General features: G+C 47.5%; 2 protein-coding genes across 2 annotated transcripts; both read left to right on the top strand.

Annotated features, from left to right (window-relative positions):
- Positions 1 to 868: 868 nt before the first annotated feature.
- ASTL (astacin like metalloendopeptidase) lies at positions 869 to 6,555 on the top strand (the record flags this gene model as incomplete). Its single annotated transcript, XM_082232502.1, has 6 exons — positions 869 to 921; positions 1,769 to 1,950; positions 2,358 to 2,439; positions 3,484 to 3,629; positions 4,831 to 5,022; positions 6,422 to 6,555. 6 exons carry the CDS (start codon positions 869 to 871, stop codon positions 6,553 to 6,555), a joined length of 789 nt encoding a protein of 262 aa, XP_082088628.1.
- Positions 6,556 to 7,080: 525 nt separating this feature from the next.
- LOC309537605 (uncharacterized protein) lies at positions 7,081 to 13,274 on the top strand (the record flags this gene model as incomplete). Its single annotated transcript, XM_082232501.1, has 4 exons — positions 7,081 to 8,442; positions 9,759 to 9,881; positions 11,475 to 11,602; positions 13,149 to 13,274. The coding sequence occupies exons 1-4, from the start codon at positions 7,179 to 7,181 to the stop codon at positions 13,272 to 13,274; spliced, it is 1,641 nt and encodes a 546-aa protein (XP_082088627.1). The 5' UTR covers positions 7,081 to 7,178.
- Positions 13,275 to 21,639: the final 8,365 nt, after the last annotated feature.

The following is a 21,639-nucleotide window of genomic DNA, read 5'->3' as shown; positions in this document are numbered from 1 at the left end:
CACACTATGCATCCAAAGCCCTAGGAACTGTAGTATTTTAAGGGTGATGAGAGTTGTCAGGAGACCCCTATTTCCTTCACAGAGCTGCAGTTCCCAGAGTTCCCTGGGAAAAAGAGAATGGTTGTTAGAACTATAGTTCTCATAGTAGATAATGATGAGGATTCTGCTTCCAACACAGCCATCATGGCTACTAGCCATCATTAGCCTTATACTCCATCAACTTGTCAAATTATCTTTTAAAATTATCTCAGTTGGTGGCCATCATGACATCTGTGGGAACAGATTTCATGACTTAACTCTGTGACTCTCCGCCGCCACTACTGGCTCCAGGATATCCTCCTTGCTTCTCATTGGAATGAGAGCAAGCTACCAGGATAGCGTTGACTCCCCTGGATGACTATGATTGGGAGGCAGGGGCAAGGGAAGGGGCTGAGGGTGTGTTGATGTGTGCAACAGGAGGGGACAGGCCTACTTAAATGTCTTGCATTTGATAAGCTGAACTTGCTAAGTGCTCTTATTCTGAGGGAAAGGATTCTGCTCTGAGCATTCTGACACTGCTCTTGCCTGTATTCTTATTGTTTCTGCCAGACGAATCCAGTGTGAAGATACTCAAGGGAGCATTTGAAGACTTTTCAAAGTTCACGTGCATCAAGTTTGTCCCTTACTCCAACCAGAGAGATTTCATTGCCATTGCCCCGCTCTCTGGGTTAGTAGTGACTTACAAGATTTTTCTTACTGGGGAGTAATGGGGTGGTCTCCTAGTGGATGACCCACCACCTGCAAAAGCTAGATTCTCTTCCTTCCAGTGCCTCTGCCTCCTCCAGTTTTGTTCTGCAGCTCAACTTCCTGGCCTAATATGCAGATAATCATGCCGGCTGTGGATGATGGAAGCTGTAGCTCCAGATCATTTGGAGAGCACCAGTCAAAATTTTGGGATAGGCCATGTGCTGAAAAGGATCTTGGAAATGTTGACTTTTGAATATTTGCAGTTATGCTAGACATGCGATGACATTCTTCAATAGTAGCCAACTCTGGGTGGTATATGGGAGCTGCTTTTAACAACATGTAATACACTTCTGTAGAAAGATAAATGTCTTGATTTTAACCAGCTGGTAGAATTTCCCCTTGAACAGATGAGGAACAATCAAATTTTGAAGTCCCGGTTTCAAATCCAAAACTTCATTTGGGGGTACATGTCAAAGGTTAGCAAGTTTGAGTGTTGGCTTATAAAGTTTTCTGCACTTCATATGGATGGACCTAATTTGTGGATCAGAAGTTGTTTATTTGCTGGATGTTGTATTTAGAAAATATTCTGATGCGGTTCACTTAGCACTTGTAAGACTATTAACATGCATACAATGCTACTGAGTACAAGACATTGTCTACTAGGAATATTTTTTTCAGTGGTGGCACCATGGTTGTAGAATTTCCTCTCCAGCGACATCCAAAAGGCCTACTGCATTGATGGGTTTGAAGATTACTTCACAATGTTACTAGAACATTGTGTTTTTTGTGGCTCTTGGAGTTTGCTGAAGAGTTGTTACCATTTTAGTATATTGCTTTTGCTTTTTATTGCTAGATCTTTCTGTAGATTTCCGATGCAGATTTTATGTACTGTTGTGTTCCCTTGCTTTTTCTACCACAAAACGGCTATCTATATTTAAATAGGCAGGCTGGTACCCTATGAGCATTGGCTCCTTAGGCATGGGATAGGTTGTTTGGTTGCAATGCAACTTCTTGACGCATCTCTTTCGCTCTCTCTCTCCAGCTGCTTCTCCAGTGTTGGGCGCATTGGTGGGATGCAGGTGGTTTCCTTGGCGCCCGCTTGCCTCCGCAAGGGGAAGGGGGTGGCACTGCATGAGCTCATGCATGTTGTGGGCTTCTGGCATGAGCACTCCAGAGCAGACCGGGACAAGTACATCAGCATCTCCTGGGATGAAATCTTGACTGGTAATGGGTGCTTCGGCTTTTCTAGCTGGCTCTGTGCAGTGGCACAGTGTGACCCCAGGGGTATTTTTTTGAGGGGGCATGACCGAGCACCCCCACAACGGGCTGCCTCATTAGACCCTGGCTCCAGCGCATGAGGGAGGGAATACCCCCTGCCTGAAACCTGGAGAGCTGCTGCCAGGCTGTTTGGGGTGGGGACCTTGTGCTCAATGACCAAATGCAGCTCTCTGGGCTCTCTGCTGAGCTGCCAGGACTAGGGGAATTAAACCCAATTCGCTTTTAATGCCAAATCTATCAAATTCACTTGGGACTTCCTCCCCTGTAGTGGGACCAGGGACTCTGAATGCTTGTTATCCACTGCTGCTGAGACCCTCCTGCTTGTAGACCTAATCCCCTTCTTGGATTCACAGGCTTTGAAATAAACTTCATGAAGTCTTGGAATACCAACATGCTGGTGGATTATGACTACTCCTCTGTAATGCACTATGCCAGGTAAGCAAACCTACAAGAAGGCTCCTAGGTATTATAAAGAAAATATTGGGGACATGTGAAGCCCCCTGGGCTGCCTCTTGTTGGCAGTGGAGCGGGGCCAGGGCAGGTATGTCCACATTGCCAAAGGGGTGCTGCATGTTCTGGGTGACTGTCTGCAAAAGCAGGTGCATTTCTAGTAAGGGCAGAATTTTCCAACCTGTCTGGAGCCTGCCATTCGTGCTCCTGTTCTTACATGCATATTCTTTGGTAAGCCATGGGACATGTCTGAGCCACTGTGTCTGAGGAACGTGACCTACACTGGCTATCTGATGGGACGGCTGGTGATAGGGACCCTTGTGGTGGGACCATGACTTTGTTTGCATGAAGAATCCTGGCTATGGGTGATTTCCAGTAGTGCTTCTGAATACCAGTCACTGGCTGCCACCGACGGGATGTGTTCTTGGACACCAGCAGGCTCTTCTTAGCTTCTTACATTCCAGTTCAAAGGGTTGAATAGCAGGTAAGACCCTTCTGTACCTGAGACTCTGGGCTGCTGCTGCCGGTCAGAGTGGGTGGTACTAAGCTTGATGGTGCTAGATATAAAGCACCTTCCTATGTTAAGCAGAGGGACGTGGGTGGTGCTATGGGTTAATCCACAGAGCCTAGGGGTTAGCAATCAGAAGGTTGGTGGTTCGAATGCCCGCGACAGGGTAAGCTCCCATTGCTTGGTCCCTGCTCCTGCCAACCTAGCAGTTCGAAAGCACATCAAAGTGCAAGTAGATAAATAGGTACCACTCCGGCGGGAAGGTAAATGGCGTTTCCGTGCGCTGCTCTGGTTTGCCAGAAGCGGCTTAGTCATGCTGGCCACATGATCCGGAAGCTGTACGCTGGCTCCCTTGGCCAATAAAGCGAGATGAGCGCCGCAACCCCATAGTCGGTCACGACTGGACCTAATGGTCAGGGGTCCCTTTACCTTTACCTTATGTTAAGCAGAACCAGGAAAATCCACCTGTGTATGTACAAGAGTGACTCACACTGCTTTATCTTGTTCTTTGCCTCCACTAGGAATGCCTTCAGCATGTCTGGCTCACCCACCATAATACCACTCTCCAGTTCCCTGACCCTTCTTGGACAAAGGTGGAACCTGAGCAATTCAGATGTTGCCAGAGTCAACAAGCTTTATAAATGTTCTCAGGCTGCAGCACAGCCAGGTAAGAGAATGAAGACTCAACAAAGCTTAGTTTCCCAAATCCTATATTTTGAAAGCATATGCATGCGTGCAATTGAGTTTTCCATGTGTTGGCCATTTGCTTTGATTTAGTAGTAAAATGCGGGTTTTCCCAGGGAAGGCACTGGGACAAAAATAATTAAAAAAACCCAGACACAGAGCTTTAAAAGAAGTCTGAATGAACCCTCAGTTTCTTGGTTTCTCTACCCCACACAGCTAAGGTTGTTCCTCGCCTTAAATATCAAGGGAGTTGCAGGTTGGCTCTTGAGCGTCCCCAGCTGCAGTCAGCTATGATGCTCCAAATGTGTCTGGCATGATAAACAGAATTGTGTTCATGTACACATCTCTTTTGATGCACACAACTTAACAATGGGTGAAGCAGTGCTGTGCTAAATTTCTTATGCCTTTTAAAAAGCCATTCTCCCTCAGTTAATGAGAGAAGGAACTGCACTTGCACATTATCAAAAGGGAGAATAGTTTGGTGAAATTCTCATGGGGGTGTGTGCAGGGGTTGTGTTGCACTTGCCTTACTTCTGAGTTTAGCCAAAGGGTGTTGTGGGTGTGTCCTTTCTTTCATTCTCCAAATCTGCTCACCAGAGATCTGTACTCTGCAGCCTTCCTGGGTGCCTGTGAGATAATGCCTCCTATGTAGCTTTTCCAGATCAGGAGGTTTGAGCAGCCAGGAAGGCTGCAGATTGTTGAAGAAAGGTTTATGGGGAGAAAAATATTATCCAGAACAATTTCCTGCCAAAATTCTATAGTGGCTTGAGAATGAGGGAGAATACGGTAATTGAGGGTTGTATCCAACTAAGATTCACTGAAATTAATGGAGCTGAGTTAGTCATGTCTATGCTGTGTACATGCTATACCTTGAAAGCATTTTCTTTCCCTCAAATTATTCTGGGCACTGTAGTTTAAGGGTTTCTGGGAATTGTAAACTCTACTGTGCCCAGAATTCTTTGAGGGAAAGAATGTTCTTTGAGTATAAGTTGCATACACAACCAATGACTTCAGTGGGTCTGCTTTGACTAATGTTGGCTACAACACAGAAGCATCTTTCAAAAGGGAAGAAAACTTTCCAGAAATTGGGAAGATTTTGACATGGGACATGTGACATGACAGAGGAACATGTGGCTGGGAACATGTATGATAAATGACAGAACTTCTAATTGCTTTGTTTTCAGAGGCATCTACCAAGGGAGTCATCAAAGAGAATGCAATGGACTTCATTCCAAGTGAGCCTAAGCCCCATACAACGCAAAACAAACCCAAATTATCTACTGCCTGGAATCTCAGTTCTATAGCGTCGTCCAGTGAAATGCCACATCCTGCCAGAGAGCCTCTGGGGACCATCACACCATCAAGCAAGGTTGCTGGTGAAAACATTAGTACCACAGAAGCCCAGACAAGGGAGGTTTGGTCACCTGGGCCAAAGAAGCAAATGCAAAGGACAATGTCTCAACACACCCCTGGTAAAGCAGAAGGGAGTGAAAAATCTCTAGTGGTTACAGAAGAGATGCTGCATCAAACCGTATCTGGAGAAATGGCAGTGAGTGGTGTTGCCCAGAAGACTTCTGAACCGCAAACTCTGCAGAATCCTACCAGTAGTGCAAGGGAGTTGAGAAGCCAGCCTCCAAACTATGAGGAGGTCGACATACCAAGTGACCAAAGCCCCGTAGAAGTAACGACAAGCAGTGCTCCAGAGGTGGAGCTTTCGCTTTCCTTTCTGACCAAAAGCCCAGACGCCTTTCCAATGAGAACGGTCCAGGGAGCTGCCACAAGACTTGGTAAGAAAGCTCTGGAACAGACACCTTTTGGAACAAGAGCTATGCACATGGAGCATAGAACAGAACTGCCTACTACTATGGTGAGAGGAGAACTATCTACTGCTATGGAGATCGGAAGCTCCCCATTAATGAGAAGCAGTGAGGCCGAGGATAGACATGGTTCCCCAAGCCCAGCTGAGGACCGCCCTTTCTCTGCAATGGAAAACCAAACTGGGAAACAGCTGGCTGAGCTATTTCTTCAGACCATAAGCATCTTTAGAAATGAAACAGGTAGCACTGCTTCTACAACCCCCATAGTCCAGGCTGAAGCAGGGTCTTCATACACAACAGCCTCTCCAAGAGCCTCCAGGAACTTGATCACAGCCTCCGGTGTGGTGGGACTGGAAGAAACCAAACACAGTGAAGTGGAAAGCCTGGGAAGCTTTGGCACAATTGAGAGCCAGAGTGAGATTATGAAAAAGGAAATGGAAAGCTTCCACACCAAGGAAGGGAGCAGGCCAACCGATGTGCTATCTTCTAGTGGCAAAGAACAGTATACAAGACATAGATTGGAACCTGGCATGCTTGCTACCCAGGGACTTCCCTCTCTTGGAAGTTCAGAGGCTCAGGAAAGCCACCTTAGTCAGGCAACTGCTGGAGCCCCATCCCTGTGGGCTTCTGTCATAGGCCCTCTTGCCGTTTCCAAGCTAAATGTAGCAACTTACTCAAAGAGCAACCAGACCCAAGTGGAACAGTTTGATCGGTCAGCTGCTCAGCTGGCCAGGAAGGGCTACAGAAAAGAGTCACTTACAACACACACACCACCAGGGCCTCTCTTAGTGCAAGTTACTGAACCTGAGCTGGAGGCTGAGGGGCAGACCCTTGTCCATGCAGAACTGCCAAGCCAAACTTCCACTTTACACGATTGGGCTTCACTGGCAGTGGAAACCAACCAGGCTATACATCCTACAGAGGGAACATTTCCTCTTCCTCTGTCTCACACCTCTAGACCTGCTGAAACAAGACACAAAACTTCATGGTTGCAACAGCCAAGCAAGACCAAAGTCTATGGCCCTAGTGCTCAAGTTCCAGGATCGGGCCCCTTTGCAGATCTACACGGGGAAGAATTTGAACACACTTTAGAAACAGCGTCCATTACAACAATGTGGCCATCTACAGCACAAGAATTCAGGGTGAGCCATGAAAAAGAAGTTAGAACTGGACACTCTGAAGAAGCCAAGACTCACTGGAAAGCATCTTTGCTTTCCCCTGAGCCGTTTGAGGACCAGATATCCACCCAACCTAAATACCAGGTGGCAGGTACTCCATGGCAGCGTTCTTCTACCCCCTCAGTAACAACTGGCCTCCCTGGTGTGGTGCAGATCAGGAATCCTAATGGGCCAGGAGGAGCAGCACCCCAAAGACCATGCAATGGGGAATTGGCAGGCTCTTCACCTGGGACAGAATATGGACTAACATCCACACGCATGTTGCCCAAATTGGAAACTACAAGCCAAGAACATTCAGGATCAGAAAAGAGAGATCATAGCCCTACCTCCAAAGGGGACTCTCTGCCAGTGAGAAGAGCAAGTCCTCCTCCTAAAGACCACACTTCATCAGCAATGGTGAGTCAACTGATGCAGACAAGGACCCCAGAGAGGACTGTTACTGCTGGCTCTTTCAATTTATCCACCATCTTGCTTTCTAGCAAACCAGCTTTAAAGGGGCCCCAAAGCTCTTTTCCTTTGAGGAGAATAGAACCCGTAATGAAGACTGAGAGCCCACCTACAGGATTCTTGGAAACAAAACCTCCCTCTAAGGTTAAAGAAACCCTTTCAGAAGAGGAAATGACTGAACCAGCAAATGCCACAGAAGACATGTCCCTCCATGTGATGAACTTGGCAACAACTTCTACTTGGAAAGCCACAGCTGGCAGAAATGGGGCACAATCTCCCTCATTAGATATGGAACCAACAGGATTGCCCCAAGTTGCTGCTGAAGGGACGGCTCTGCTCCTGACTATTGGCTCGCTAAAGTCTCCCAAACCCATAAACTTAAGAGGACAGCCTACCAGTAGCCAGCCCAGGAAAGAAACCATGACATCTATGGCAAAGATTCTTGCAGTGGACATGGTGTCAGCATCATCAGCATCCAGTACCAGTCCTCTAGACACATGGGGAAACCAGGAAACCTTACTGACAGGTGCAAAAGAGGCTACAAGGAGATCTTCCAAGAAAAGTGGAGAAACTACTTTAGAGATCTATGCCAGCACACTAGCTCCTGAATCGCACAAGACAGCTACAATTGGAGTTTCCACCCTGGGATCCCATGAGGAGCATACTGTAGCAACTAAAATAACACAATTCCAGCCTGAACATGGAACCCGAAGACCAGAGGTAGGGTATGAACACAGTAGGTTTCCTTTAAGCAACGGGACTCTTGTAGGAATGGGAAATGGAGAGCTACAGGCTCCCTCTACAAAATTTCCCAGACACTCCTCCAAGACCCAAATTGTAGTGAATCTGGAGGAAATGTCTGGAAACCATACAGAGAAAATGAAGTCCAAGGAAAATGGGGTGTCCCCTATAGACAACCGTAACTTCTCCCACCGTGTTGGCAAGAGGTCTTTAGCAGAGATAATGGCAACTCCAGCATCTCTGAGTGTTGCTGTGCCAGAGGAAATTGATCATGAATTTAGAGGCCACATGGATGAGGCTTCCCCAGTCGAAAATGTGTCAGACATAACGGAGGCAGCAGAACCATTGTCATTTGGAATGTCCAGGTTGTCCACTCTTCTCCAAGGGCTGCCTTCTGCTCTGAAAAAGGCAGGAAATAACCAAGTGGGGCCCCCAGGAACTGTGAAAGCTCCACAGCCTCTGACCTCTTTTTGTCCCTTTGAGAAGAACTTGTGTGGCTGGGAGCAAAGCAAGGAGGATGACCTGGACTGGGTGCTTGAAGAGGGGCAGGAGCAGCTCATTAGGACCGGGGGAGGTGGAAGCCCCCCTGGAATGCCTTGCACAACCTCAGGTGGTAAGTGACTCCTGCGCTCTCATGCAGCTCCTGCTCCGCTTTGGGGTGTGCTGCAGGGTCTTCTGAGTGGTGGGAGTTCAGGACAGACAAAAAGAAATTCTTAAGGGATTCACTGTAGCAAGATTGCGGTAGTGACCACCAATTTGGGCAGCTTTAAAAATGGATTGGACAAATCCACGGAGGATAAGACCATTACTGACTACCGGCCATAGAAGGGCTATACTTTACCTGCGCTCTCAGTAAGTCTCTGGGTCCCAATTGCTAGGAGAACTCAAGTGGGAGAGTGCTTTTCACACAAGTGGGACTAAGTGCTGGACTATATGCAGCCTTTGGTCAGATCCAGCAGGACTCTTGCATCAGGAGAACTGGCTGGTGGAGTTTCCATATCTTTCACTTGAGCTCTCTTGGTGATGGCCAAACTTTGGCCCTCTGCAAGGGCTATGACGGCAACCTAAGGCCCATGGTTGTTTAACCAGCCCACAAGCCGCTCCCAAACTGAGCTGCCTGCTCGGTGAGTCCCCACACATTGCGTTAAACCGATGCGGCATGGCATGGCACGGGGACTCGCTTCCATGGTACTGGAAATCGCTGCCATGCACACACAAGATCCGGCCCACGGAGGGATCTCTGCTGGAGTGAACCGGCCCAGGCGAGGTAAACCTTGCTGATGCCTGGGCTATGACAAACACAGTGGGGGTTCCCCACTGCACCTGCCTCTGGTATCCTCTCTGGAGGGTCAGGAGCCCCAGAACAGCATGTGGAGGGAGGATAGGAGAGGTTAATAATAATAATAATAATAATAATAATAATAATAATAATAGATACCCCGCCCTCCCCAGTCAAAACCGGGCTCAGAGAGGTTAACATCAAATGTATAACACATTAACATAAAACAAAGCAATCAATTAAAATACATCCTAAAATCAAAACAGGATCAGAATGAAATCCAATCAAATGGCAACCCGCAGATTAGTGTTGGGACCCTTAAATGCTCACCAGGCCCAGCTGTTTGTGCTGAACTTAGATGGGCCTGTGAGCAAAATTCTATATGGCAAGTAGAAATCTGCTGATGAAGCAACTGGAAATGTGTGGTGTAGAGTTCCTCCCTCTGCTGTGAGAAGCAGTTACTTCATTTTGCTTCGTGGCAGTGACCTCTGCTTTTGGGAACATTTTAATGATTGACGTCTCATTCTTCCTCCCATCCCATTTACAGGTTGTCTTGGGTGGGGTGGGCTTCCCAACATCAGCTCCAGATTGTTAGTCATATGTGAAGGGTCATGATGGTCCAAATTATACCTGTGTCATCTCTTCACCAGGTGGCTACCTTTCCCTGATGCCTTTGGCCCACAATTCTAGTCAAAAGGCTGTTCTGGTCAGCCCAGCTGTAAAGGGCATCAGGTGCCTCAAATTCTGGTACAGCCCAGGGGACTTTCTCATGAGTAAGTGGCTTCTGTATAAAAGGGAGAGGGAGTGTGTGTGGATGAGACTGGCAGTAGGTGGCTGGCTTGTCTTTGTGCCACAGTTCTGGACTGCCAGCTGAGACCCTAATTCCCAATTTCCCAAAACTGGGTGACCCAAAGTTCTCTAAGGCCCTAGTGCTGATGAGGGATTCTATGTCTGGAATAAATGAAACACAAGCACCTTAGTCTGTAGGTAACCTGTTGTTGGCATCTATCTGTCTCAACAAACAACAGAGTGTGCCTCAGGGATAAAGTAAAATTGCTGCATTATCAGCACCAAAGTGGGCACAATCCTAGGAGGTCCTGGGCTATACAGACAACAAGACCCCCATCTCAGCCTCACTGATGTGGTCCAAAGGAAAGCAGAGAAGTACGTTTGGCACCAGCTTGGCTGCAGGAGGTGCTGGAAGGAAGCAGACAGCCTTTCAACCATCTTAGGGACTCCACTCTGGATTGGTGTAGGGTTTTCTTCTTCGAAAGATGTCCCACAAGGCAGCAGAAGTTTAGTATCAGAATTGTCCTTCTCTTAGATGGGCTGTAGGTAGGCCACCTACAGCAAAAGAAAAAGGTATATTTCGCATATTTGCCTTCAACCTCACCTTAGTTCCTGTGGTTGAGGGGATCCTGTCAGGAAGCCGGAGTTAGAGCCATAACACAATGGGTTGTTTCCTTCATAACAACCATCTTTTTAGAAAACAACATTGCTCCCTGTATCTTTAAGTGAGGTGCCTACATAGGAAGCTGCCTTACGGAGAGTGAGATCATTGGTTGCTCTTTCATAAAACTGTATACAGTGGTACCTTCATTCCCAAACGGCTTGGCTCCCAAACAAATCGGCTCCCGAATGCTGCAAACCCGGAAGTGTTCAAGTTTGTGAACGTTTTTCAGAAGCCAAATGTCTGACTCAGCTTCTGATTGAGTGCAGGAAGCTACTGCAGCCAATCGGAAGCTGCACCTTGTTTTTCAAATGGTTTCGGGAGTTGAATGGACTCCCGGAGCGGATTAAGTTCGAGAACTAAGGTACCACTGTATAAAGACTGGCAGTGACTCTCCAGGGTTTCTGAAGGGGAACATTCCCAGACCTACCTGGGGTCTTTTCCATTTATCCACTTACAGTGGTACCTCAGGTTACAGATGCTTCAGTAACCCAGTAACTCTGCTAACCCAGAAATAGTACCTCGGGCTAAGAACTTTGCTTCAGGATGAGAACAGAAATCGCACAGCAGCGGCACAGCAGCAGCGGGAGGCCCCATTAGTTAAAGTGGTGCTTCAGGTTAAGAACAGTTTCAGGTTAAGAACGGACCTCCAGAATGATTTAAGTTCTTAACCCGAGGTACCACTGTACTCTCCTATCTTCCCTGCCCCCCGTGAGTGAGTGCAGTTTCCCATTTGACAATCCTGTTAGATTCCCCACTCCTAGTGTGCATTTTATCCAAAACTGGAAAAATACATTTATAGCTTAGTGTTGAACATTTGTGCCAAATCTCTGTGTGTTGAACTTTTAAAAATGCTACTTGGTGGCGGTTTATCATTCAGCATGACGCCTGTTTCTGAGTGGCCTTCTCTTTGCAGGTGAAATCAACGTCTACATAATGCTCCGGAATTCCTCTGAATGGCACAAAGTGTGGTCTGTGAGGGGGAATCAAGGCACTGGCTGGCATCTGGTGGCTGTAGCCATTTCCAAGACTTGTGAGCTACAGGTAAGTATTTATGGTCTGCCTTCAAGACACAACTGGTTGGAATAGCTTAAGAAGACCCTTTATGGAAAGTGCATCTCTGGTAATGGCAGAGTCGATGTGAGCCGACAGGATGGTGGTCGCTAAGAAGACAAAAAGGTCCCAGAGTCCATAAATTCTAGACTTCAGCTGGTTAGGAAAAGTGGAAAATATGTATTGGGGTACAAACTAACTCTGAAAATGATCTGGCAGGACAGCCAGCTCTGTTCAGCTGTCCAGCTCTAAGGAAACCGGAGACTTAGTACTATGCTAAGTTGGTGAAAACTGGTGTGCCCCACTGTAACAATACTGATTTGGGTACAACTTGTGGAAAGTTAAAGGTAAAAGTAAAGAGTGCTTTAGCTGAGATTCCCGCTTTGCAGGGGGTTGGACTGGATGACCCTTGGATCCCTTCCAACGCTAAGATTCTATCATTCTATGACCCCTGGACAGTTAAGTCCAGTCAAACTTGACCATGGAGTGTAGTGCTCAACTCTACTTTCAGGCCAGTGTTTGTCTGCAGACAGCTTTCTGGGTCATGTGGCCAGCATGGCTAAACTGCTTCTGGTGCAACAGGACACCGTGACGAGTGCCAGAGCACATGGAAACACTGTTTACCTCCCCGCCACAGCAGTTCCTATTTACTTGCTCTGGTATGCTTTTGAACTGCAGAGTTGGGACAGAGCAATGGGAGCTCACTCCATTGCATGGACTCAAACTGCCAACCTTCTGATCGGCAAGCCCAAGAGGCTTTGTGGTTTAGACCACAGTACCCTTGTGGAAAGTGCTACAGAGTGTATACACTCACCATCATTGACCCAGGTGATTCTGACTTCATTAGAAGCATGCAAGATCAAACCAGTGAGAAGCAGACATCGCTGAACTTTAAATTTTGTGTAATAATACTGGCTACAAATAAAAATAAATAAAACAAACAAACAAAAAACCAACAACCTGCCAACCTAGCAGTTCAAAAGCACGTCAAAGTGCAAGTAGATAAATAGGTACCGCTCCAGCAGGAAGGTAAACGGCGTTTCCGTGCGCTGCTCTGGTTTGCTAGAAGCGGCTTAGTGTTGCTGGCCACATGACCCGGAAGCTGTACGCCGGCTCCCACGGCCAATAAAGCAAGAACTGGGAACATCTCCTACTGAAGCTGCATTGTATTGCATGGTAACTGTACAAGACCTTCTGCAACAGAGCACCTTCCGGTGGCATCACACTCCTGGAGTGCTGTGAGCCCTGAATGAGATGAGAGGCTGCTACTGATAGCGATGGCAATTTTCCTCCACAGACAAAAAGCAGGGGTTGTTTTTTTTGGTGGGGGGTTATTTTCTGCTGTTGTGTCAGGACTGTAGTCAGGGCAAGGGTCTCAAACCCTGGGGAGTGAGAGATGGTGCTGCAGAACTTTACGCTTAAGACGCACACGTTGCTGCGTGCTGTTTGGCTCTTAATTCTAGGACTTTGAAAAGGTGCAGGCAGCTGAGCTTCTTCAGGTGGCTGAATGAAACTACAGACTCTGCTCTCTCTGCAGGTGGTGCTGGAAGGTGTCACCGGCCCCAAAGGAAGGCATGGTGCTGGGATTGATGATCTGCTTCTCTGCAGGAAGCCGTGTGGCCAATGTTACAGCAGTATGACACGTTCCTTGTGCAGCAAGTGAACAAAATAAACCTAAGTATTCTCCTATGTTGTGTTGAACACCGTTTATTAAAATCAATTCAAGATCAGGATACAGTGAAAAAATACAGAGCACATAATAAAAATAAGTGAAATCTGACAATCATGCTGTATTGCATCACAGCACCATGGGAGTGACAAAGCGTTTACAGGCAACTTAATCAAATCTCTAAGAAATAAATATGTCTGTACCAGAGGCCCCAGAGTCTGTCAAGACTGGCCCGTTCGGGCAGGGGTACCTTTACCTTTACCTTTACCAGAGGCCTAAAACCCATAAGGGTTGGCATCTATCAAATCTGTGTATTCCACAGTCAGAGTGCCACTGTAGAGAGTGCCTCTTGCTGCATATCGCACCATCAGCCACTGTGGGCCTCTCCGCTTGGTTGCAAATATGGAGTGGTGTATAGGAGAGGCGACAATCTAGAAAATACCTAAGTGCTACATATAGGACATCTCCACACTGGCAGAACACTGATACAAAGTGAATATGGGGCGGAGGAAAGACATTTGATTCAGTTGGCATTTAAAGGCAACTCTATTGAATGAACATTTTTGAAGCAATATGCGAACCAAAACACAGCTGTCCTTCAAAATTCACACTTTTGGAGTCTGCTGGGGAGAATGCTCTGTTACCATCTGTAGCTCTTTACAAAGTCCTCCAGGTAGTGCCTGGGTGGAGGTGGTGTGAGTCTGGCTCTTAGCCTGTGACGTGAAGCCTGTGGCATCAATCTATGATCTGCAGAGAAATGGGCAAGTTACCAGCTGGTGATTATTTGCTGCTGCCGCTACATCCCTTTCCCACTTTACCAGAAACATTAGACTTGCTGTGTGTTCAGTTTGGGGCTCTCAGGGGAGTACACTGGAGCTGTGTCAGAAGTGATGCTTTTATTGAGAGCTGGATGGACTTACTGGCCGGTTTGTTTGCCCTGGTTTTGCTGCCTTGCCCCTTCTTGGCAACCATTCTCCTCAGTGTAGCAATGCCTGGAAGGAGCATGGAGGTTGGAACAGCACAGAGTGAGGTCCATGTGTCACAGAGGCCATTCTCTTGATATCAACATTTCTGTGTAGCCTCAGCAAATGTGTGTACAGCACCTTCCAAGCAGAGTTAGAGGGAGCTTTGTAGGCAATAGAAGCTGGTCCATGTGGGTAGACAGCCCCCCTGTCTGCCCTCAGCCAAATCTGGCCTGCTTGCCTTTTTACCTACAACTAGGCCAGGGGGCAGCACTGGTTGTGAGCGTCCTCTTCTTCCTCTGTCTCAGTGTAGCACCTTGTGGAACTCCGCAGGAAGGAAAGGGGTGGGTGACAAGAGTAGGAGGAGTTGGCTCTGGCGCCCCCTGCTGCTGGGCTCCCTGCCTTCTGCCCTAACAGTCCCAATAGGCACCAGCCACCACTGCTTGCTGGCCATGTAGTATTAGTAAATTTATCACTTGCCCTTTGCCAGCAGGTCCTAGGATGGGATACAACAATTTAAAATTAAAAACTGCCCCACTGCCTGAACAGTGCAAGAGATCCAGAGCAGCTCCAACAGATGGCTGTCCAGTGTGAGTCCAGCTGAAGCCCTAGTAGCAACCCTCTGGAGCTTTCCTGCAGTTTGCTGAGGAGCCGCTCATGAACAGTGTTCTTTGAGTACAATTTTGCAACCAACTGTGAGTCTGCTGAGCAGTATTGCTCCCCTGCCAAAGTGTGTGGGTACACTCACACATCCATTTGTCCTGTGGTTTCTAGTCAGGGGTCCAGGAGGCTGGGTGTTTCCTCCTCCTGCTTTCCCCAGGAAAACCAGCGGTTTGCTGCTGAATTGGAAGAAATGTCAAATGGCAGTGTGGCTGGGGTGGGGGTGGGGAGAGGGTGTCCGTGCTGTTTGAAGGCTGGTAAAGAGCCATGAGCCTGGAGAGAGAGCCTTGGAGGGAGGGGCCCAACAATAGTTAGCATGTAACAGCAGATAAGTTCACTGAGTCACTGTTCCCCACTGATGAGATTTAAATTATAGTAATTATTTCTAAATTTGCATCTAAGCATAGCAAATGCAACTTCTATGCAAATCTGTCCTCGTTCATCCTCTCTTTAGGTGATGCCTAAGTGGACACTTCAATGATGGTGGGCATATATGAATATTATTTTAATGTTTGCCACATTTAGCTGCCTGAGGCAAAGGACAAGATGGTACCAACCCCCCAATTCTGTGTAAAGGATCCAGCTGGACCAGCAGTTGAATTCCACTACCAACATTGGTATCGGGATAACATCTTCCATCATACCTGAGAGCAAACATGTTTAGGGGGCCCTGGGGAAATGATTGGGAGGCTTCTGGTGCTGCTCTTGCATTTGCCGCCCGAGGCAGCTGACTCTGCCTAATGGTAGGACCACATCTGGGTGCTATCCTTACAATAATGTTAGGATGTGAGAGAGCGATTGGCTCCAAAAGTTGTTCATTGATCATCATAGCGGAATGGAGATTTGACCACCTGGGTCTTCCCCATTCAAGTCAAATGCTCTTTTTTGACTGGTTCACAGAGCAAGGACAGAAGAGGGTGGATTTAGTTGACAGAGTAACTCAATCTCTTTTCAATGAGGCTCACACAGGACAATCCATCTTCCTGGGGAGTCGGGGCCATTGTCAGCATCCTTGGGTGGTGGGCAGGGTTCTAGTGCTTGGGATCCGAGAGGCGTCCATTTTAATTGCCCCCAATGCCCTGGACATCAGGGATATTTAGGGTAATTAAAATGGCGGGCAGCTGTCACCAACCTCCAGCACTGCTGCTGCCAGTACTAATTCCCTAAGGTATAGTTACCAGACTTCCCAGGGACAGTCCCCGGATTTACAAATCTGTCCCCGGACAAAATCCATCCCTGGAATGTCCCCGGATTTCATTTAATGTCCCTGGATTTATATTTTAAGTGTTGTAGATTTATTAGTAGGGAATGAATGTTGCGTGATTAGTTCAACGGCACAAGACACATCATATGGGGACTTCCGGCGAGGCAAAATGGTGGGTGCCATGGGAGCGAGCAGCTCCTGAGGCCAGCCAGAGCCAACTGCGCTACCAGGCTGGCTCTGGGCTGCTGAGATTGCTGCTGCCACTGCTGAGGGGGAACCGGGGATACCCAGTGCATCAACTGGGGGAACCACTGACACCCCCCCACGACACAAATTGAGCCAGGAGCGAGAGCGCCCGGCCACTTGGGGCTCTGGGGCCAGGAAAGCCCTGGAGCCGATGCAGAGAGGAGGAGGAGGAGAAGAAATAGAGAGAAAGAGGAAGGAGAAAAAAGAGGGGAGCCCTGACCTTGCTGCGCCACTGCCAGCACCACCACTGAGGAGGAGAGGTAGGAGAGTACCGGGAGGGCAAGGACATGTGGCCGAGCCCAGGCCTGACCCAAGCCTACTCCACAGCGGCCACGCTCCAAGAGAGCAGGCTGGAGCCCAGAGGAAGGCTACACGGCAGAGGAGACCACAGAAGAGAAGATATTACTTCTTTTCTTAAAAAAACAACAACTTTTCAAATAACTTTTTTTCTTTTTTAAAAAAAGTGTCCCCGGATTCTTTGGAAAAAATCTGGTAACCTTACCCTAAGAGGATTGCCAATGTAGAAGGGGACACCCGGACACTTGCACAGGGTTCCCTCAAACCTAGAGCCAGCTCTGTGTGGCATGAATTCAAGGTGGGCTCCATCATTAGGCAGAGTGAAGCAGTCACTTCAGGCAGCAGATGGGGGGGGGGGGAGAGACATGGTGGAGAACAGCTGTGTGCGCCATGAAGCCTGTCTGGCACATCCGAGAGCCTCCTGCCCAGAGTTTCAGTGGAAGACTTAAAGCTGCCAACTTATGTGGAGCAGGAGGGAGATGCCATCTTGTCATAAACCTCAGGCATGAAAACGGCCGTTGGGAAGGGTGCCATTTTGAGTTTCCCCCTCATGCTCAAACCACACGTGACATGTTGAAATTTCTTATTATTATTTTCAATTAATGTCTCCCCCCCCTCCCCCAAAGTTGGAATCTAGAGTGGAGGGAGGGGCAGGCGAACAGGAAGGGTTGCATACCCCCCCCCCGTTTCACTGCTACTGCTATTCCCCTCTCTTCTACCCTACCCAGAGGCAGATATAAGTCCCATACTGTATTCCTCTCTATCAAAGACAGAAAAGGAGCTGAGGGGGGTAATGTGAAGCATCAAAAGCACCTGGTGGGGAAAAGGTTAACCAGCCCTCCCACAAATTGAGTAGTGGTAGTGATTAAAGGGAACATATAGAGAGGTACAGCGGTACCTCGGGTTAAGAACTTAATTCGTTCCAGAGGTCCGTTCTTAACCTGAAACTGTACTCAACCTGAGGTACCACTTCAGCTAATGGGGCCTCCCGCTGCCGCCAGAGCACAATTTCTGTTCTCATCCTGAAGCAAAGTTCTTAACCCGAGGTACTATTTCTGGGTTAGTGGAGTCTGTAACCTGAAGCGAATGTAACCTGAGGTACCACTGTACTGTACACGCATGATGTACTTTGGCACTCATTCTGGCTAGTGAACTCCTCAGCCAGCAGAGGGCGGTCCTGGGCCATTCTTCTCAGCCCATCTTCACATAAACTTTTCTTTTAAAAACAAGTTATATCTGATATTTTACCACAGTCATAGGCGACATAGATTTGTGATGAGGATCTCCTGGGTTGCTTTTTCCCCTTTTAAATATGTTGGGATCCAGACGGGAGGGGTGGAGGCATTGTCAGGGTTGGCTCACTGTCTTCTCCATCATTTCTTTTGAAGCTGTTCTTTGCTCCTTGAGGGTGAAATATACACAGGATTCTAACCTGAAAAATGCACACCCAAAAACAAGGGATTCCTATTACGCTACAGGACAGGGCCCAATACAGTTCTAGTATTTAACCTGACCTGAGAGTGAGTCCCATTGAACTCGGGGGGGGGGGGCTGGGGGCTGGCTTACCTCTGAGTAGACATGCGTAGGATTGCAGTGTTATCTCCATGGGGCAAAGCAGAAGCTTACCTCTCCCAGTTCCATGAATAGAAACCAACTGGCCTGGCAGTGGCAGTGCCCCCACTAACCCGCCCCTTGCTCCGCTGTAGATTCCCCACAACAGAGCCCTCTGCAGGGGCTGGACTCCTGCCTGGAGTATGGCATTGCCATTTTGCGTACTGGGAGAGTAGTGTTGTCATCTCTCGCTGACTAGATTGGATAGGCCAGCCTTCCTCAACCTGATGCTCTGGACTACAGCTCCCATCATCTGCAGTTAGCATGGCCAATAGCCGAAGGTATTGGCAGCCGTAGGCCAAAGCACCTGGACAAATTAGGAATTGCTCTTCTTGTCTGCTTCTCTCCATGTTATTTCCTCAGGATTGTGGGAGGTAGCAGTCAAACACAGAGGTGTCTTACCCATAGAGGCTAGTCGCGCAGGGCGCCAGGGTGCCAAGTTTTGGAGGGTGCCAGGGAAGAGGCGGAGGCTGGACATCAGCTCTCCGCCCTAGCTCGCCTCCACCATGCATTGCCACGCCCGGAGCCTCCATCTGCTGTGGCACGAAGCGGCCAGCTGAGACGGGAGGTAGAAACCTCTTCCCCGCTGGAGGAGCCGCCCTCCAGTCGCTGTCCGCCTCCTCCAGCCCCGCTGGCAGTGCCGTCCTCCCTAAGAAACCTCTGGGAAGCGGGGTGGAGGGAGCTTTGCACCACGGCGCCAGGTATGCTTAAGATGGTCCTGGTCTGTAGGAGTGCAAATATCCAGAGTGTGGGGTCAGGTGGGATTACTATGAGGAATTATAAAATATGCATCAAGCCATTGTGTCCACGATGAATGCATTGTGTTGACTGGGTTTGATACATTGACAATAATTTCTGACCAAATCCCACAACCCTCTGCACCTCTGGCCATTTCCTCTACTGCCCATCTCTCTTGCTTGACAAGGCATGTACACAGCCCAGTTGCTTTGCCAGGCAGGCGTCCTGGGCCATAAAGATAGTGGGCAATCTTCTCTGATGTAGCTTTTCTGATATGTTAATCTTAGGATGTTAATCTTAGGGCCAGGAAACAGGTCTCACATAAGGTGATAATGATCGCTGTCCTCCTGGCCATCCTTCTTATCATGTGTATTGATTGTTTATGACCTCAGGGGTTGCTGAATGCACTCCTTTGTAGTTTTCATTCATTTACCCAAATGTATGCATGCCTAACTTAACTAACCTAAGGGATGCGGGTGGCGCTGTGGGCTAAAGCCTCAGCGCCTAGGGCTTGCCGATCGAAAGGTCGGCGGTTCGAATCCCCGCGGTGGGGTGCGCTCCCGCTGCTCGGTCCCAGCGCCTGCCCACCTAGCAGTTCGAAAGCACCCCCGGGGGCAAGTAGATAAATAGGTACCGCTTACCAGCGGGAAGGTAAACGGCGTTCCGTGTGCGGCTCTGGCTCGCCAGAGCAGCGTTGTCACGCTGGCCACGTGACCCGGAAGTGTCTTCGGACAGCGCTGGCCCCCGGCCAATAGATGTGAGATGGGCGCACAAACCCCAGAGTCTGTCAAGACTGGCCCGTTCGGGCAGGGGTACCTTTACCTTTACCTTTATGCATGCCTAACTAGTGTTTGTAGTTTAACTTTGTCCCCACGTGGGGTTTGTTGAAATGCCCAGAAGAAATCTGATTGGTTCTTACAAACACTCTGTAAAAGTTCTTTTGTGAATAAAAACGACCTGGGCCGAGGGGTGGAGAGACAGAGAGAGATTATTATACGCACCCTTCCCAGAGTCTTGCTGGTTCAAGCCTCTGTGTGTATTCTTATTAATCAGAGTTCAATCGTTCCTTTGCTTTGAGAACCCCTCACTGGTCAAACATAACTATGCTTGAGTGCTTGTTAGTGCATGAAGGGGGAAAGATCTAGACTCAACTAGGTCACACCTTGTCTTCTCTGTGAGGGAGGAAGTGAAGCTGCCACGTAACTGACCAAGGAAGACAGTGCCTAAGCAAGCAGCAAGCTTAGAGCAAGTGCTTTTAAGTTATCTTTCTACCAAATAGTATTCTGCCTGTGTTCCCCTTGCTGCTGCTTGGATAAATGCATGAATCTGCCCTTTGGAATGTTTTGTAATGAATTCATTTTAAACTTACATAACTCTGTGTGGTCTGTTCATTGCAAGAGGGGTAGATGAAGGGAGGCATAGAACTTTAATAAATAAATAATCTGGAGCACTTTAGATCTTGGAATTAATAGCTGCAAATTTCTTCATGTGAATTTGTACCTTGGTACTTTTAAATTGTGCTTCAATCCCTTTTTGGGCGTTTGGGATTAGTCAATAATATTAAACACCTGAAAGGGACCTTAGACTTGTTTGGCAGCTTTTGCTTATTTTCTGATGCATCAAATCTGAAGCAGCATAACCTGTCAAATACTGAATGTCATTGTATGTTATCTGTCAAGTGGAATCAATTCTTTTTTTGAATAAATTTTATTAGAGTTTATAAAGAGAACTACAAAACAATACCAAATATCTTTTTTATCCAAGATTAATCTGAATAAAATAAAAACATAGAGGAAAAGAGGAAAAGGAGAGAAAAGAAAAGAGAGAAAACGATGAGATAGAAAAGAACTTTAAAGTTCCAATTCTTCACTACATATAAACAAAAGTCCATTCATCGCAAGGTAATACCCAACAAAACTACTTTCTATGAACCAATATCAATCCCAAAATCCATATATCATTGTTTCATTTTCTTTTTCACACAAACAGTCTATGAGAGGCTTCCAGTCTTTAGTTTAATCAGAGAAAGGTCATTGTTAGCATGTCAATTTTGTCATCTCAGCTAAGTCCGTTAATTTTAACAACCATTCTTCCATTGCTGGTAATAACGAGTCTTTCCATCTTTGTGTATACAATAGTCTCGCCACCGTAATCACATACAGTGGTACCTCGGGTTAAGTACTTAATTTGTTCTGGAGGTCTGTTCTTAACCTGAAACTGTTCTTAACCTGAAGCACGACTTTAGCTAATGGGGCCTCCCGCTGCCGCCACCACGCAATTTCTGTTCTCATCATGAAGCACTATTTCTGGGTTAGCGGAGTCTGTAACCTGAAGCGTATGTAACCTGAAGCGTATGTAACCCGAGGTACCACTGTATTGAAACAAAATTCCATAGTCTTTTTCTAATTGTATATCCATGAATCCAAGCAGGAAGAGTTTTGGTTTCAGTTGCAAGTTAATCTTCATAATTTTCGGCATCAATCTACTACACTTGATAGTAGCCAAAAGGCTGAGAAACGATAATTCTCTGCATCAATCTATGTATTTGTAGCCATTTTTTTTTGCTTTTTTACATGTCCACCAAGCATGAGAAAATGTCCCTTCTTGTTCTTTACATTTCCAACATGTATTTGGAATATTT

Source organism: Podarcis vaucheri (genome assembly GCF_965113315.1).
Source record: "Podarcis vaucheri genome assembly, chromosome: 7".
Taxonomy (NCBI): domain Eukaryota; kingdom Metazoa; phylum Chordata; class Lepidosauria; order Squamata; family Lacertidae; genus Podarcis; species Podarcis vaucheri.
This window is presented reverse-complemented; position numbering and strand designations above follow the sequence as displayed.